Genomic DNA, 15,435 nt, shown 5'->3' on the forward strand with positions numbered 1-15,435 from the left:
TGTAGCACGGCATTCATCAGTGAATAAAACTGTTAGACAATTAGTCTTCATGTATTTCTGAGCCCACTACAATCATGTCTCCTTGTGGGCATTGTTTAAGGGTGGCCGAAATACAGCTTTATGCACATCAGCAAGCCACTGGAGGATCCTGCGTCGAGAGGATCTTGGGACTCCAGAGGCACCAGCAGCTTCAAATACCTTTTTTACAACTCATCAGTGGCTTTTTCCACAGCTGCTCTCTTAATACGAGGAATTAGCCTTACAGAAACTTTCCTTAATACGCCTTTTTCTGAACGAACCCGCCTGCGCTGTGAATCAGACACAAATCTTTTACAGGACGATCTCTCTTAATAGTTTGTAAAATATCCACTTGTTTCATACCTTTGGAAAGATACTGCACTATTTCACACTTTTCATCTGCAGAAAGATATTTTTTTCCCCTATATTACATGAAACCTGTGACTTGCTTAATAATATGGAACAACATCCTTAAGAAGTTTCCCATTAATTAGGCTCACCTGGCAAACTGATAAAGACAAACCTGTCTGAGATTGATGTCAGTGATCTAAACAGACATGCAAAGCAGCACAATTGAAAACTTTCATTGAAAAACAAAAAATCTAATGTTTCTTTAATTAAAATCATATTTGCATAATAATTTGGAACACTGTGTATATATATATACATATAAAGATATATTAACTCACTTGTCTGAGTTGTGCATAATTATTATCTCTGAGCCTGTGTTAGGATAACAAATCACACTCTATGAGGGGCCCAGTGGTTGGTCTGAGTTGACAAGATCAAGCTTTCCAACACTAGAATTGGACATGTGAAGTAAATATTATTAATTTTCAAAGAATGAGACTGACTCGAGTCCACACCTCTGATTTGTAATAATACGTTTTATATCATTTACCTTGTTAGATACAGGTAAAGTGCAAACATGACAAAGAATTACTATGATGTCTCAGAAGCAAGTTGACGCCGCGTCCTACTATAAAGGAAACTGCCAATAAAGGCAATAAGATGGTCTACTCACAGTTTGAGGCACTGGGATCTGGTGCAGTGGCAGGGTTTCCTGGACCTTGATTCACACACGGTTCTATGGGGGGTAAAGGGGAAGTCCACATTAAATAAAGCTCAATGTATAACACCAGTAATCAGCTGCTGACACATACTCTCCAGAACATATACTCTCTTAAAGAACCATAGTGAGGCCTGCAGGTGCATTGTTTTATAATATGTAGGACCACATACACACACGTTATAACTGAGTCAAGGCCTTTAGTGCCAGTTCCATTCGCTACTGAGTTAGTTTTCAAAGGGAGTGTTCAGATGTAGCATCTTCTCTGTGCGCTTCTACATTATTTTGAACGTGTGATGTGCGTGCTCAAAACCGAAAGCAACGATGTGATGGAATAATCTAAATTCAAAGACAACTAGGCGCAGCAGTAGTCTAACCTCCCAAGCACCTTGAATAAAATGATGGAATCAGCGCAGTTGGCATTTTTCACGCATTTTCAGACAAAACATCTGAAACTAAGTCTTTAAGGAAGTAAATAAATATGGGTTGATTACCATCAGCTGAGACAGTACAGTGAGAAATATTGAGTTTGGGAATTGTTACGAAAGGTCGTTGAATCAAAACATTGCTATAAATGATTTTTCCCTCTTTTTCTCATGTACTTAAATTAAGTTGATTTTAATTGATTTATCCTTTTTCAAAACAAAATTCTTTAGCCTTTGTTCACTGTGTTTTTGAGACACAAGACTTTTAAGACCGTCATGCCTGCCTGTGGTCACTGCTTCAGGCACTAGAGGCAAGAATCCCATTTTGGCTTCAGTTCCACAGTTCTTACTGTGCTGCAGGGACTTGAGGCTGCATGTTGGCTGTCTGATCTCTGGACTCATACAGGGGAAAAGCTGCCTGGGGGTACTCAGGAAGCTATATATGAATGAACAATTGAATACATGAATAACAATCTATTAATCAATGAATTCATGAATCGATTGATAAGTCACGATATATGGAGCTGGGGCTACTGGGGAAGTCTGCCCTTTACAGAGACAGTTGATTTCTGGGTTGAAATGGAGCAAACTTTCTTTTCCTACCTGGCTGGGAGTGTCCAGCACACTCACACCTGGAAAACACAAAGGAGCACATGGTTACTACAGAAATAAATGTTCACTTTAATCAAATGTATGTAAGTCATTTATGGGCTCCAGCTGTGTTGTGATTGTGTGTCATAACAAGTTAATATAAGTGACACACTCACTAAGATGGTTATTACACACTTCTCTGGACTTAATTTATAGGTTGTTTAAATTTGTTCTGCTCAGGTGCAGCTGCTATTGGATTGGATGTTCAATATGATGGAAGATGTGTAACAGTAACAGTTACTTAGGATTCAATATATTGCGATACAGTAAGCAAGGCGATATTGCGAAAGATTTTTTTGTATTTATCAAAGTCCCTGTAAAATCCAACATCATAGCTCCAGTTAATTTTTACATCACTGCTATCTAGCAGTTGGGGGTTTAAACACAAAAATCAATACGGTGTTTTGGAGAATCGATACAATATCACCAAACAAATATTATAATATGATATTTTTCTACATTTTCTTATACCTGAGTGGAGGGTCTCAAAGCCATGTTGTTCATTCTTTGTTACCTGCTTGTTGATGTGATTGTTTCATACTTGCACAAACTACACCACACAACACTAACCCTTGTAAACTTTGTCCTCAACTTTGCCTTGAGTCGGGGCCTCATCTCTGTGCAGGGGTGCGGATTTCAGGGTAAGGAGCACAGGTCCGGGATCACAGGGGTTAACCAGCACCACCTGTCCACCTCCGCTCACATTACACACCACCTACACAGATAAACAGAAGACTGCAATGATTAGTTGATTATCGATAACTTAATCAGAAAAATAACTGGCAACTATTATTATTATTGATTCACTCCTGAAGTCAGTTTTATTTTTCTTTGTCTTATGTATGATAGAAACTGGCCATGATTGGGTGTTGGACTGTAGGTCGGACAAAACCAGACATTTGAAAAAATCACGTTAGAAACTGTAACCAGCATTTTGTACTTTTTCCTGATGTTTAATAGATTAAACAATGAATTGAAAACATAATCGTCAAATTAACTGACAACGAAAATAACTTTTCTGACAGGAAACACAAGTGTTAGCAATGACACTAATTAAGGCATTGTTCCATTTAGTTAGTAGAGGCATTCCAGTCAGCCAAATAGAACTGTGTTATATTAAGAGCTAGTTTAAATTTATATGAAACAACTTGAAAAATGCCAAGCAGCAAAAGGCCACGAGTCGGAGTAGAACCCATACATTACATTATTGTGGGACAACAAAGCTTGTGTCATACAGTTTTAAGATTTCTCCTCAATTTGCAAACTACAGTCTAACAATAGGCTTATTGAATTGATATTCTATATGCAGACATACCAGGGCTGGGTCTACTGCCCTTTCAGTCTATTTAGGAAAGCAATTTCCCACACGCTCTCTCAAAGTTGACATACTTGGTGATGCTAGGGCTGGGCGATAAATCGATTTTATCGATTAATTCGAATTCGTAGTTAAACACGATTTATTTTTAGTTAAAATCGGTTTTCTCTTGAACTTCCACAACACCAGCGCTCCCTTTGGGCTCCCGTAGGTCAGAGTGCGCTGACCCCTCCCCCCGCCTCTCCACAGATACACACAACATGGCAGCAAGCCAGGATGAGCTTGTCCCCCAAAAAGGCACAGTGTCGTCGGTTGTTTGGAACTGGTTTGGTTTTGTAGCGCTCGACAACGAACAAACCACGACCCACTGCAAAGTTTGTTTGAAAGCTGTTGCAACCAAAGGTAGCAGTACGACCAATTTATTCCAGCACCTCAAGCAAAGGCATGCAGCCGAGTGGGAGAAATGTTGCTCTCTGCGAACTACACAGGACCGCAGCCCATAAAAAACTTGCTAAAAAACTACAAAAAACTAAAAATCAGACATTTTATTTTTAAGCCATATCGCCCAGCCCTAGGTGATGCCCATAATTATATTGGCCTATAGAAATCAGTGGAAACAGAATTGAACTAAACTTTCACGTTGAATGGACTGAAATAAATAAATCTGTTTTCCCCTTGTGCTGACAGTAGAACTTACAGGCTGTGTAAGGTGGGGTCCCTCCCGAAACTGCTGATGGTCCATGGCCTGTGGTACACACATACTGGCTACAGGGGCATGTAGGTCCCCCTAAAAACACACAAGACACACTTACACACATAAAAACTCACAATAACTCTCATAACGGTTAAATAACTCACCGGCATCATGCTGCAGAGAACGGGTTCATTAGTAAACCAGGAACCAGAAACAGAACTGCAATGGCTGCTGTCTGGTGGACTAGGCATAGGGATGAGGAAAACAAGTCACCTTACCATTTCAAACACATCTCTGGCATTAGCTCTTACATTGTTACTGCCCAAGAAACACTGATATAATTCTAATACTGAAATATACAAGAGACTGTTCATTTATTTGATTTTGATGTTTGAAGTTTGTAGCACCTGAACCTGCACTCTCAAATTAATCTTCGGGTTCCTAGCTTTCAGATGATGATTCAGACTTCTATGTGACATATACTGTTGACCTGCTATCACTACCTAAAGGTCCCCTGCCCCCCCGTAAAAAAGACAAAAATTGGTTCTGTAGGGAGGGGTGAAGAGGAAGAGGGTCGGCCCATTCCTCTCAGAGTCCCTGTGTCATTCTTAAAGCTTCCACCAGATGGCTCAAATGTATAAAATGTTGTTCAAAAGTTGCCGATGTAGATAGTAGCATTTGACAGTGTGTTTACTGGTGAACACTGTTCCAAGGAGACTTACCCGGTCAGGAGGTGATACTGACTCAGCTGGGGCTCCAGGAGGTAGTCTGGATAGGTCAGCTGACACTGGGTGGACTGACATGGACAGTGGAACCTGCAGCCCAAAATATAGATCATAAAAAGATATGGACTGTGAGTCATTTTGGTAACCACTGACAGAGAAACAAGAAAAGAGAAATGAATACAAATGATCAAAGTAAGAAAAAAACTAAATTGCTTAGGGAATGAACATTAAACCTTAGGCTGAGAGGGTCCAACATTCCTGGCTGGATAGTATGCTGGTGAGAATGGGGAACTACTCCAGGCAGACTGATATCTGAAGGGGGGGCTGCCCATACAGGAGGGACTCCAGCAGGGCCAGGGTGTACATCACTGTCCTTTACAGAGCCACAGTCTTTTGAAGAATGGTCATTAGTGTCAGTATATTCCTGTTTCCTCTGTGGTGTGTTCAGCTCTTTCATAGGGTTATTCATCCCCCCAGCATGGTAATCACCTGCTTTAATCAAACATTAGTGACATATAAAGATGTTACAATTTGCACGAAATGGATATATACATATATGGATTGTGATGAAGGGCGAGATGAAGAGTATTGAAAAAAGAAGGGTCGGATGAATGAAAATTGAGGCAAAGGGTACAAAAGAATAAGAAAAGATCACAAAGAAAGATCAAAAAGTGAGGAAGAAGGCATAAGCGAGTTCAGAGGAAAGACCTGAGAAATGTATTGTCATTAAAAGGTTTAATGAAAAGGCTCAAGGAAGTTAATCTGTTCTGGCAAGTAAGATTGGGGAAACACAATACGCTAAGGTTCTTATTGATGGCAATCTATTGGTGAGGTGTGCAAATGAGGAACAACTTGAGAAAGCAGATTAAAAGAAATAGAAAAAAATAAGGTGGACAGCACAGGAAGGGTGGGAGCACGAAATGTTGGTGGATGTAAAGGAGTGATCACTGGGGGGCATAAACGGGGGTATGGAGGAGAGAAATGTAAAAGGAGGAAAAATAATGAATGCACAAAGACTGAAAACAACAAGAGGAGTGAAAAGGGATAGTGAAACAGTGTTGATTGAGTTTGAAGGAGATATTGTACCAAAGAAGGTATTCTTGGGTTTTCTGAGTTACCCAGTGAGAGTTTATGTTCCAAAGCCATTGAGGTGCTTTAATTGTCAAAGGTCTGGACACACAGCTAAAAACTATAAAGAGAAGAGGAGATGTGCTGGATGTGGGGGTGACCATGAGTATGGAAAGTGTGGAACAGGGTTGCAACCAAAATGCTGGAACTGTAGAGGAGCACATAATGTGTCATATCGTGGATGTGAGGTTATGAAGAGGGACAATAAAATTCAAAAAGTAAGAGTGGAAAGAAGAATCACGTATGCAGAAAGTGTAAGAGTGTCAAGGGGACAGAGCAATGTGAATAATGAACAAGAAGACATGCAGCAAAGAACAAATGATAGGATTTTTGTGGCTAAAGGGGCCTTAGTTACATTCATTGCAGTGAGTGACTAACAGTACAGCTGAAGTAAATTCAAAAAATGATTAAATACATTTTTTAGAGCAGTAAACAAATGAAGACCAACCTCTCCTGGGAAAGATCAGCTATGTCTAAGCAAACCTGGCAACGATCCATCTAAATCATATATATCAAATATATGCAAGATAATGGAAAGGATGATAACTGAAAGGCTATCATCTGAGCTTGATAGTAAAGGAATGATAGCAAGCTATCAGAGTGGTTTCAGAAAAAGAAAGAATGCCAGTGATAAGGTTAGAAACTGAAATAAGAAAAGCCCAGGCGAATAAAGACTCAGTAATTAGTGTTTTTGGACATAGAAAAAGCATATGACATGATGTGGTAGGAAGGGTTGTTAGTTAAGCTGCACAAGATGGGAGTAGGTGGGATTTTTCAACTGGATAAAGGATTTTCTGTTTGGAAGAAAAATTCAAGAACAGATTGGATCAGATTTGTCCAATCAATATTCATTTGGAAACAGTAAACTTCAAGGAACTGTGGTAAGTCCACTACTTTTTATCATTATGATCAATGATGTGTTCGCAAATGTACAAGTGAATATAAGAAGGTCACTGTTTGCAATGATGGGGCCCTGTGGAAAAGAGGAAGGAACATAGAGTATCCATTCAGAAGAGTTCAAGAAGGAATTGATGAGATAGTGGAGTGGGGATATGATTGGGGTTGCACCCCCAATGGAATGGAAAAAACTCAACAGGAAAATAGGAAAAAAAAATTGGGGAGTTCTTTTTTATGCAAGATTAACATGAGCAGACCATATCAGGACTTAACTAACTAACTTAACTAATTTAACTGGTTAGCACCACGCTAATAGCAATTAGCATAACACTACCTAACGTTAGCTCCCTGTACATTTAATGTTAATTTAAATTAAATGAACGTTCGTAACATTTAAATTGTGCTTCCCTTATTAGCAACACAAAGTATTAGCCAAATGTCGCGGTAGCATTTCTAGTGAGTTACTGAATCAATTCCAATGTTTTAACTTTAACTAAAAGGCGACCAGAATGAAAGGGATAGCTTTACATTACCGGTAGCTAGCGCTGTTTGTTCAGGCTGCAGTAACGCTGACGTTGGATTATTTTCATAATCCGACTGATTAACTGACATTTCCGCTTTTTTTTCAATAATGCAGCGCTCGTTTTGGTACATATGTAACGTTATGATGACAATGACCAATCCTGTCAGAAGTCTAGAGCTAAAAGACTGGCATTGGACTAGTGGTAAGCACTTAGCTTGTCCTGTGGACTACTATTACTTTCGGAGGTGAATAAATTGAGCCCACTGTTGCTACGAACTACAAACACAATGGTGCCTTTAGGTGACATCACAAGTGTCGAAATTAGGAAATCTACTTTACTTTAATAACTACTAACGCGAGAGAATGTCTATATTTTATATTTAATTTGCTGAGACGTGGCCATATCAGCATGTTGAACTGAAAAGGTAATACTATAATACTTTTTTACTTTCATATTTCACACTGTACTGTAAAAAAAAAAAGGGGGGGGGCGGGAAGTCTAAAATGTATTTGAACAAATTAAGTAAGCGTGTTCAGAACATCAAAGTAAGCTGACCTGAAATCTATATGTCAAAATAGTGTGTGCTTAATGCACATTTGGCTTCTTAAATCTGCTGTTTCAACCAAAACTTTTCTGAAAACCTCTTGTAAGATTCAGATTTACGAGCAGCAGTGAAGGCAGCATCAACCCAACCAATTCATGCTGGTAGCGGGCTCGAGCAGAGGAGTAGGACTACAGCTGGTGAAAGAGCCGGCTAAAGGCAGCAGCAGACCCGCTACGATCATAGCGACAGCACGCAATCCGACTGCCTCCACGGTAATAAACATCTAGCGTTAGATAAAATAAAATAATACTTTTAAACGAATGTTCTATAAATGCTCAACATCAACACAACCACACCAAACGCATATGAGCCCTTCCAATACTAGCGTTATCTGCCGAGACAACGCTACACCAGACTCCATTCAAAACTCCAGACATTGAGGTGACAAGCTGGCTGATTGCGCGCAACTCTTGTTCTATTGTAGTGGCATATGTCCATTGTTGGTTTCTGGTATGCCGATGGCGGTTTACTGGCTCATGGCCTTATTGAAGAGAAGACTGCCCTCAGCTCCTTTTATTTATAATATTGCCGACGTTTTGACTACTTTCTGTCTTTCTGAAGTTCAATACATGTGTCAGATACAACCTCATATACAGTACAGCTGTGCAGAATTCTGGAGTTGTTTTTCTTGTTTTATCATTATTTCTTTGTTTAATCAGAACCAGTATTTTTTATATTAAATAACAGGTTTATGTTTACCAGCTCCATATACCCTTTTTGAGGAAATCAATGGTGTAGTGAAAAGACTAAATTAAAAATAATTTTATGTGGGGCAAAAGTTAGTGAACCCTGTGCTGCATTGCTTAAAACAAGAAGGTAAATATGATCAGGTTGCACAAAATGTTGGTTACATAAAGTGGTACCCAACCTGGGAGTCGGGATCCCCACTAGGGGTCTCCATAGCTTCACAAGGGGGTTGCAAGACCTTATTGATTTTAAGGGCTGTAAACTTTAAAAAATGTATTCTGTAGATTGATATAAACTTTATTTTCTGCCTGGGGAAATTTAACTTGGGCTCAACAAAGCTAGACTCATAAATATATGTGTGGGAACACAACAACAGCAAATACACATAAATACAATAACAAAGACAAATACACACTGTGAGGCAGCAGTCAGATTATGGTTATGTGCTGCAGTACAGCCTCCTCTACTCATTTTAAGCCAATATTTAAAACTCTGACTGGAACAGGCACAAAGGAGTTCTTAAACCGATTCAGTTAACATATATATATATCGTCTGCCTGATGGTAACAGCTCATACTGGGAGAAGAGAATGGGTGATAGATCACAGATTCCATCTCTGATAACACTCTCCTTAACAGGCTGATAAAACAAAAACATAATTTTCTGGTTGACTCCATACAGATGCAGCCTTTGTAAAAAACAGTCTCTGGAGTAGTTGAGAACATAACTGATCAACATGAGTATTCCAAGTTGAAGTGCAATCAGCATGGACACCAATATACTTATAGGACTGAACTTGTGTAATTGGCTGATAATAAACACCAGGCTGCAATCACAAACTTCCTTGGGATCAAAGATAATTTCTCATTTTTTTAACATCTAGAACTCAATGGTTGGCATTGCACCAATCAATTCCTTTACTTCTGAGTGGTAGATGTTTGTATCGTTGTGCCTAGAAAGTAAGCCTATGCATAGCATAATGGCATAGCAGAGTCATCTGAGCATTTGAACATGTAGTTCTGTGAGTGCTTGGATGAGCACTCATTTGTGTACAGGGTGAAAAGAACAGGGGAACCTTGTGGAGCTCCAATACTGATGGTTTTCAGCTGAGACATACTGTTATTCACCTTTACCCACTGAGTTCTGTTTGTTAACAATGAATGATACCTCTTGATAACTGCGGAGTTAACATCCAGTTGTCTGAGTTTGTGAATTAAAAGGTATGGCAATCAATAAAAAGCAGCCAAGCATAAGCTCCACTGTCCTCAAGATGTTTTAAAACCAAGTACATGAAAGCTGTGATAGCATCGTCTGTACTTTGCCTTTCATCACAACTAATGTCAGAGCAACTGGTCTAAAATCATTGTTTTCAGTTGGATGTGCTTTCCTGGGTACATGAATAATTACAGAGCTTTTCCAAAGAGCAGGAACCATTTAATATCGAAGGATAATACCTCTGTGCTTGTGTTAGAGAGAGAGATCCAGTCCGGTCCCAAAGCCTTCTTCAGTGGGACATGTTTAAAAAGATACTGTATATATTGTGGATTGATCAGTCGTCTATTCTAACAATCTCAGTGGGGCTCAGTCCAAGTCCTTGATACACTCTGAAAAGTAATGAAAGTTAAAAAAAATAATAATAATTTAATCATTAGCCATTTGTAGGCCTATATCTCAGGATTTTGTTCATTTCTTGAAGAAAACTAAATTAAATTACTTGCTTAGTAGTATTTAACAGTCATACTGTTAAATATTTAAAAATGCACAATCTTAAAATTGCATCTCTGATGGAAGAATTGTTCTGGATCATTTCTATTTACTCAACTTCCCTCTTAATTTAGGATCTGCAGGAGCTGCCCAAAACCAACCGAGGGGGTTCATGTTGTGACATTAGGTGAGTCTGCATACTGTCCTACTGTGAAGCTGAGCATTCCACGAATCCTAGAAAACCTGGGAATTTAGAGACCAGTTTTCCAGCTATCTTTGATCGATACACTAACAGAATTAACTCTAACTATATCCATGGTTGAACACAATAGAAATCATCCTGTTCTTTTTAAGGTTTCCTGTCATTTTCCAGATGTGGACAGCCACATCTGCTCAGCTGTGTAGGAAGTCCAGTCCATTGTAGGAAACAATGGACTGAGCTGTAAATGGTAAATGGTAAATGGACCTGTACTTGTATAGCACCTTTCTAGTCTTCCAACCACTCAAAGCGCTTTTACACTACATGGCACATTCACCCTTTCACACACATTCACTCAGTGATAGCAAAGTCCATCAAACAGAAACGTACTCATTCACACACATTCATACACTGATGCACAGTATCAGGAGCAATTTGGGGTTCAGTATCTTGCTCAAAGATACTTCGACACGTGGCGGGAGGAGCCGGGGATTGAATCAGCAACCTTCCGATTAGTGGACGACTTGCTCTACCTCTGCACCCAGCCGCCCATTGTCTGATCAATAATGCTGCTGCCGGACTCTCCATGGACATAAACACTGTTACCCCAGAGGCCACGATGAAGACCTTCAAGGTCAACACAGTTGCACCACTCTTCATCACAAAGGTAGGCCAACATTCTGCAAAGCAGAATTATTGGTTACTGCAATCCTTCTGTTTCTCCACACTGACTATATTGTAGGAAGACACACACGCACACACTCTTTATTCTGTGTAAAACTGCATTCTAGGGGCGTCCTGGTTGCTCACCTGGTACAGCCGGCACCCCATTTGCCGGGAATGCGTTCTTGCTGCAGCAGCCATGGGTTTGAGTCTGACCTGTTGCCCTTTACTGCATGGCATCCCCTCTGTCTCTCTACCCCTTTCCTAATAATATTAATAATAATAATAATAATACATTTTGTGGAGGTGGGTGTGGTTTATACTCAGCTACAGGAGAGAGAGGTGTGGGGAAGGCTTGTGAGAGCAGCGCCAGGTGACTTGATGTTCTCAGCTGGTACTCACTGAGTAATCACTCTCTTCATATTTTTCCTCTTATATTGCAGTAGTGTGCTGGACCTGGGCTGGCGGACAGACAAGTGAGAGCATGACAACTCTTCAGCTATCATTGTCAATTGATGGCAATTAAAGCCCAAAGAACTGCATTCTAAAGTTGAGCTGAAGCTGGTAGGAGGCTTCAGCATACAGAGTTTCACAAATCATGTGGGTATCTTTTTTCTAGCAGTCGGGTGTAGTTTTCACTGCGTTATGTCCGAGCAAAACACACAGTACATTCGCCAGGATGTATCCCTCCTCCGATCTATGGAAACACGTACAAGTATAAAAAATGTAAAAAATATTAAGTACTCAATGTGTCTAAGTCAGACAACTGAAGTCTCCTAATTTTAGGAGTAATTTAAAACTTTATTGTTTTTAAAATTTATTTTGACACCCATCTCCAACACTGCGGTCATTTTATGAAAAACCCAGTATGCAACTTGAAGCCACCAGTGCACATACACTGAGAATGAACACAGTAGTGTTTATAATGAAGGGAATTCAGTAAGCCACTGTTGTTGGTTCAGCTCATGAAAGCTTCCTCTTTTTTTATCACCCAGAACTGATTGCAACCTTGAACTTTAAATGCATGATTTTTGTTTGCAACCGTGCATCCACACTATGAAGACAACCCTGAGGGGAAAACGATGTGGAATCTGACGTTGTAAAGACATACATTATGTGAGATCTGGTGCAAATCAAACTGCAAGAGGCATCCCAAATACACACACAGACAAGGAGGGCTCGACAGTCAGTCAGCACTCATGAGGGAATGAAGACAAACACACAGAAAGAAAATGAATTTCCCTACAGGGATCAATAAAGGATAACTTGACTTATAATTTTTTTTTATTGTATTGTATAGTTTCTTTTACATCATTTTTTTTGGGGGGGGCTTTTATTGCCTTAAATTGACAGTGAGAAAGGGGGGGGGGGTGACGCGCAGCAAATGGGCACAGGTCGGATTCAAACTCTTACTGAAAATATGTTCATTATCAGATTTTTCTTTTTCTTTTTAACTTTAAAACTTAGTTTTACCTTTTACAGGTCCGAACTATTCAAACAAATGAGCGTGCAAGTCATTTGACCAGGCATACATGATAGATCGATCGATCGATAGATAGATAGATAGATAGATAGATAGATAGATAGATAGATAGATAGAAATTGTTATTTATCCCCGAAGGGAAATTATAATGTTATAGCAGCTGATTAAGAGTTAATTATTATTATTAACATAGAAGTGTAAACTTTAACATTGCTACTGTTGTTGTTGTGCAGCTTTGTCTTTGTCTCTGTCCTTCTCTCATTACTGTCTGTTGTCCCGGTTTCACTCTGCTGCCAGACCATGGTGATATGATATGGATCAATTTCAAATCAAAACTTTTTCTCTTTATTGTGGTTTTTGTGTGATCGGCCACTTATTAGTTAGCTTTTTCCACAGCCCTGACTGGATCATTTCAAAATACTATCCAGAATGGACAAAATTGCTGGTCTATTGTTGCTGCAAGGACAAGGAGAATCAAGCTTTTCAAAAACACTTTATTTTTTTCACATTTGTAGTCATTATGTAGCACTTTCGTCTGGTGGCAACTGTGTAAATGGTAAATGGACCTATACTTGTATAGCGCCTTTGTAGTCTTCCGATCACTCAAAGCACTTTTACACTACGTGCCACATTCACCCTTTCACACACATTCACTCAGTGATGCACGTCATCTTGCACAAGGACACTTTGACATGCAGCGAGAGGAGCTGGGGAACGAACCAACAACCTTCCGATTAGTGGATGACCTGCTCTGCCTCTGAACCACAGTGTATCATTTCTGTCACTGGTCACTATATGTGTATCTGTCATAAGAATTTAATTAATTGATAAATGTGTGTCAGATTGTGTGTAGTTGATTTTTCAATGTAACCTAGATTATTAATTTTTTTCCTTTACGCTGCTTTTTTTATATGCTTGATTTTTTGGGATTATCCATTTTCTACACTTGGCTTTGCCGCACTGTATGTTCTGTGATCATCGTAGCTGATCCTTTCTGCTTGTTGCTCTTGTGTTCTGGCCTTCTTGCTTCTAGCTCAGTCCACCGGGACGGGGATCCACAGAGCAGCCGTTATCAATATCTCCTTCATCCTCGGCTCCATTGCGCACAACTGGGGTGAGGGTGCCAACTTTAAGACCTACGCCTACTGGACCTCCAAGGTCAGAAGGCAGAATTTTGGTACAAAATAATGACAGAATTCAGTTTTGTGAGTAATGTGGCGATGTACGCTCTTTGTTTAAAGACAGTAGGAAAGGAGGTTTTTTTGCTTACCAAACTTTCTAATTATCACAGGCAGCACTTAACATGGTGACAAGGTGTCTAGCTGCTGATTTGGGGTCAGATGGAATCTTGTATATGTCTCTGCACCCTGGATGGGTCAAAACTGATATCGGAGGACCTCATGTAAGTATTTTACCATTTCCTAACTTTAAGCTGCATTTATAGATTTTTTAGGCCATCTGGGGGCAGAGGAACTCCACAACAACCTGAAAACATAGGCTCTAACATGTTCTGTCTTGTCTTACTGCAGTGAATCGTTAGTTAAATGTATGCACCTTGGAACAGCAGCCAACAATTCAATTTAATTTCAGTTAAATTTTATTTGTATAGCGCCAATTCATAACAGAAGTTATTTCAGGACACTTTTCAAATAGAGCAGGTCTAGACCAAACTCTTTATAACATTATTTACAGAGACCCAACAGTACCACCATGAGCAAGACCTTGGCGATGACGGCAAGGAAAAACTGCCTTATAAGAGGCAGAAACCTAGGACAGATCCTTCAGCTCTAGGTGGGTGGTCGTCTGTCTCGATCGGACCACACGGGCCAGCCTTCCCTCCCCATATGCATCAATGAGCCTTGACCACCCTTGACCCTGTCTCCGGTTCACCGCTTTTCCTTCCGTGGAGCACTTTTGATAGGCACTGACCACTGCTGACAGGGAACACCACACAATAACTGCAGTTTTGGAGATGCTCTGACCCAGTTGTCTAGCCATCACAATTTGGCCCTTGTCAAAGTCGCTTTAATCGTCACGCTGCCCATTTTTCCTGCTTCTAACACATGGTGTCATGATAACCAGATAATCAGTGTTATTTACTTCACCTGTCAGTGCTCATAATGTTAGGGCTGATCGATGTAATTGACAGGGAATAACTTTTAGTGAATGATGGTAACATGTCAAAAAGGTCTAATCTTCTTCAAGATCTATCTGTTGGTTTTTTAAAATTGATGTCAGTGAGATATTGTGTTGTTGTTTTACTGATTTTAGTACACTAATAGCAAAAGGTTATACAGAATTGGTGCAAATCTTTAAATGGCTTCAGTTGAACAAACCATTTTGACATAGTAAGTCACCACCCTTTCTAAGTTCCACCCCTTTTTGTTCTGTGCTCCAACAATAGTTGAGCAAGCCTCAGTCATAAACTTAAGATAAGATGTACCTTTATTGATCCCCCATAGAAGAAATTCAAGAAACCTTGTTATGTTATGTGCTAGGCTCATCTATGTTGAAAAGACAACCACATTTTTTGGTAAAGTCACATCTTACGTTTGTAAATGTTAGCAAAACATTGATGTAAATAGATTAGTTAGCTTGTATTTTGCTAACATTAGCGTGCTGCTTTAAGATGTGCATTTGTATATATAT

General features: G+C 39.7%; 2 protein-coding genes across 6 annotated transcripts in view; one reads left to right on the forward strand and one right to left on the reverse strand.

Annotated features, from left to right (window-relative positions):
* tesmin (testis expressed metallothionein like protein) overlaps positions 1-7,676 on the reverse strand; it is a 30,678-nt gene extending 23,002 nt beyond the window's left edge. For 2 of the 5 annotated variants that reach the window (XM_051383215.1, XM_051383211.1), the window contains exons 1-9: positions 7,456-7,676; positions 5,131-5,389; positions 4,895-4,987; positions 4,337-4,415; positions 4,176-4,265; positions 2,734-2,878; positions 2,116-2,144; positions 1,863-1,948; positions 1,043-1,105 (exon numbers count right to left, since the gene is read on the reverse strand). In XM_051383215.1, coding sequence (XP_051239175.1) covers positions 1,043-1,105; positions 1,863-1,948; positions 2,116-2,144; positions 2,734-2,878; positions 4,176-4,265; positions 4,337-4,415; positions 4,895-4,987; positions 5,131-5,389; positions 7,456-7,576 — 965 coding nt within the window. In that variant the 5' untranslated portion in view covers positions 7,577-7,676. The other 3 variants (XM_051383213.1, XM_051383212.1, XM_051383214.1) reach the window with 3 other exon arrangements.
* A 469-nt stretch (positions 7,677-8,145) lies between these two features.
* zgc:110339 (uncharacterized protein LOC550490 homolog) lies at positions 8,146-15,065 on the forward strand. The gene is given in 10 exon segments (XM_051380783.1): positions 8,146-8,262; positions 10,576-10,602; positions 10,604-10,628; positions 10,815-10,883; positions 11,186-11,307; positions 11,432-11,453; positions 13,820-13,944; positions 14,078-14,188; positions 14,479-14,548; positions 15,058-15,065. Coding segments are annotated over 10 exon segments (696 nt in total).
* The last annotated feature ends 370 nt before the right edge of the window (positions 15,066-15,435 follow it).

Source organism: Dicentrarchus labrax, unplaced genomic scaffold (genome assembly GCF_905237075.1).
Source record: "Dicentrarchus labrax unplaced genomic scaffold, dlabrax2021, whole genome shotgun sequence".
NCBI classification, from domain to species: domain Eukaryota; kingdom Metazoa; phylum Chordata; class Actinopteri; family Moronidae; genus Dicentrarchus; species Dicentrarchus labrax.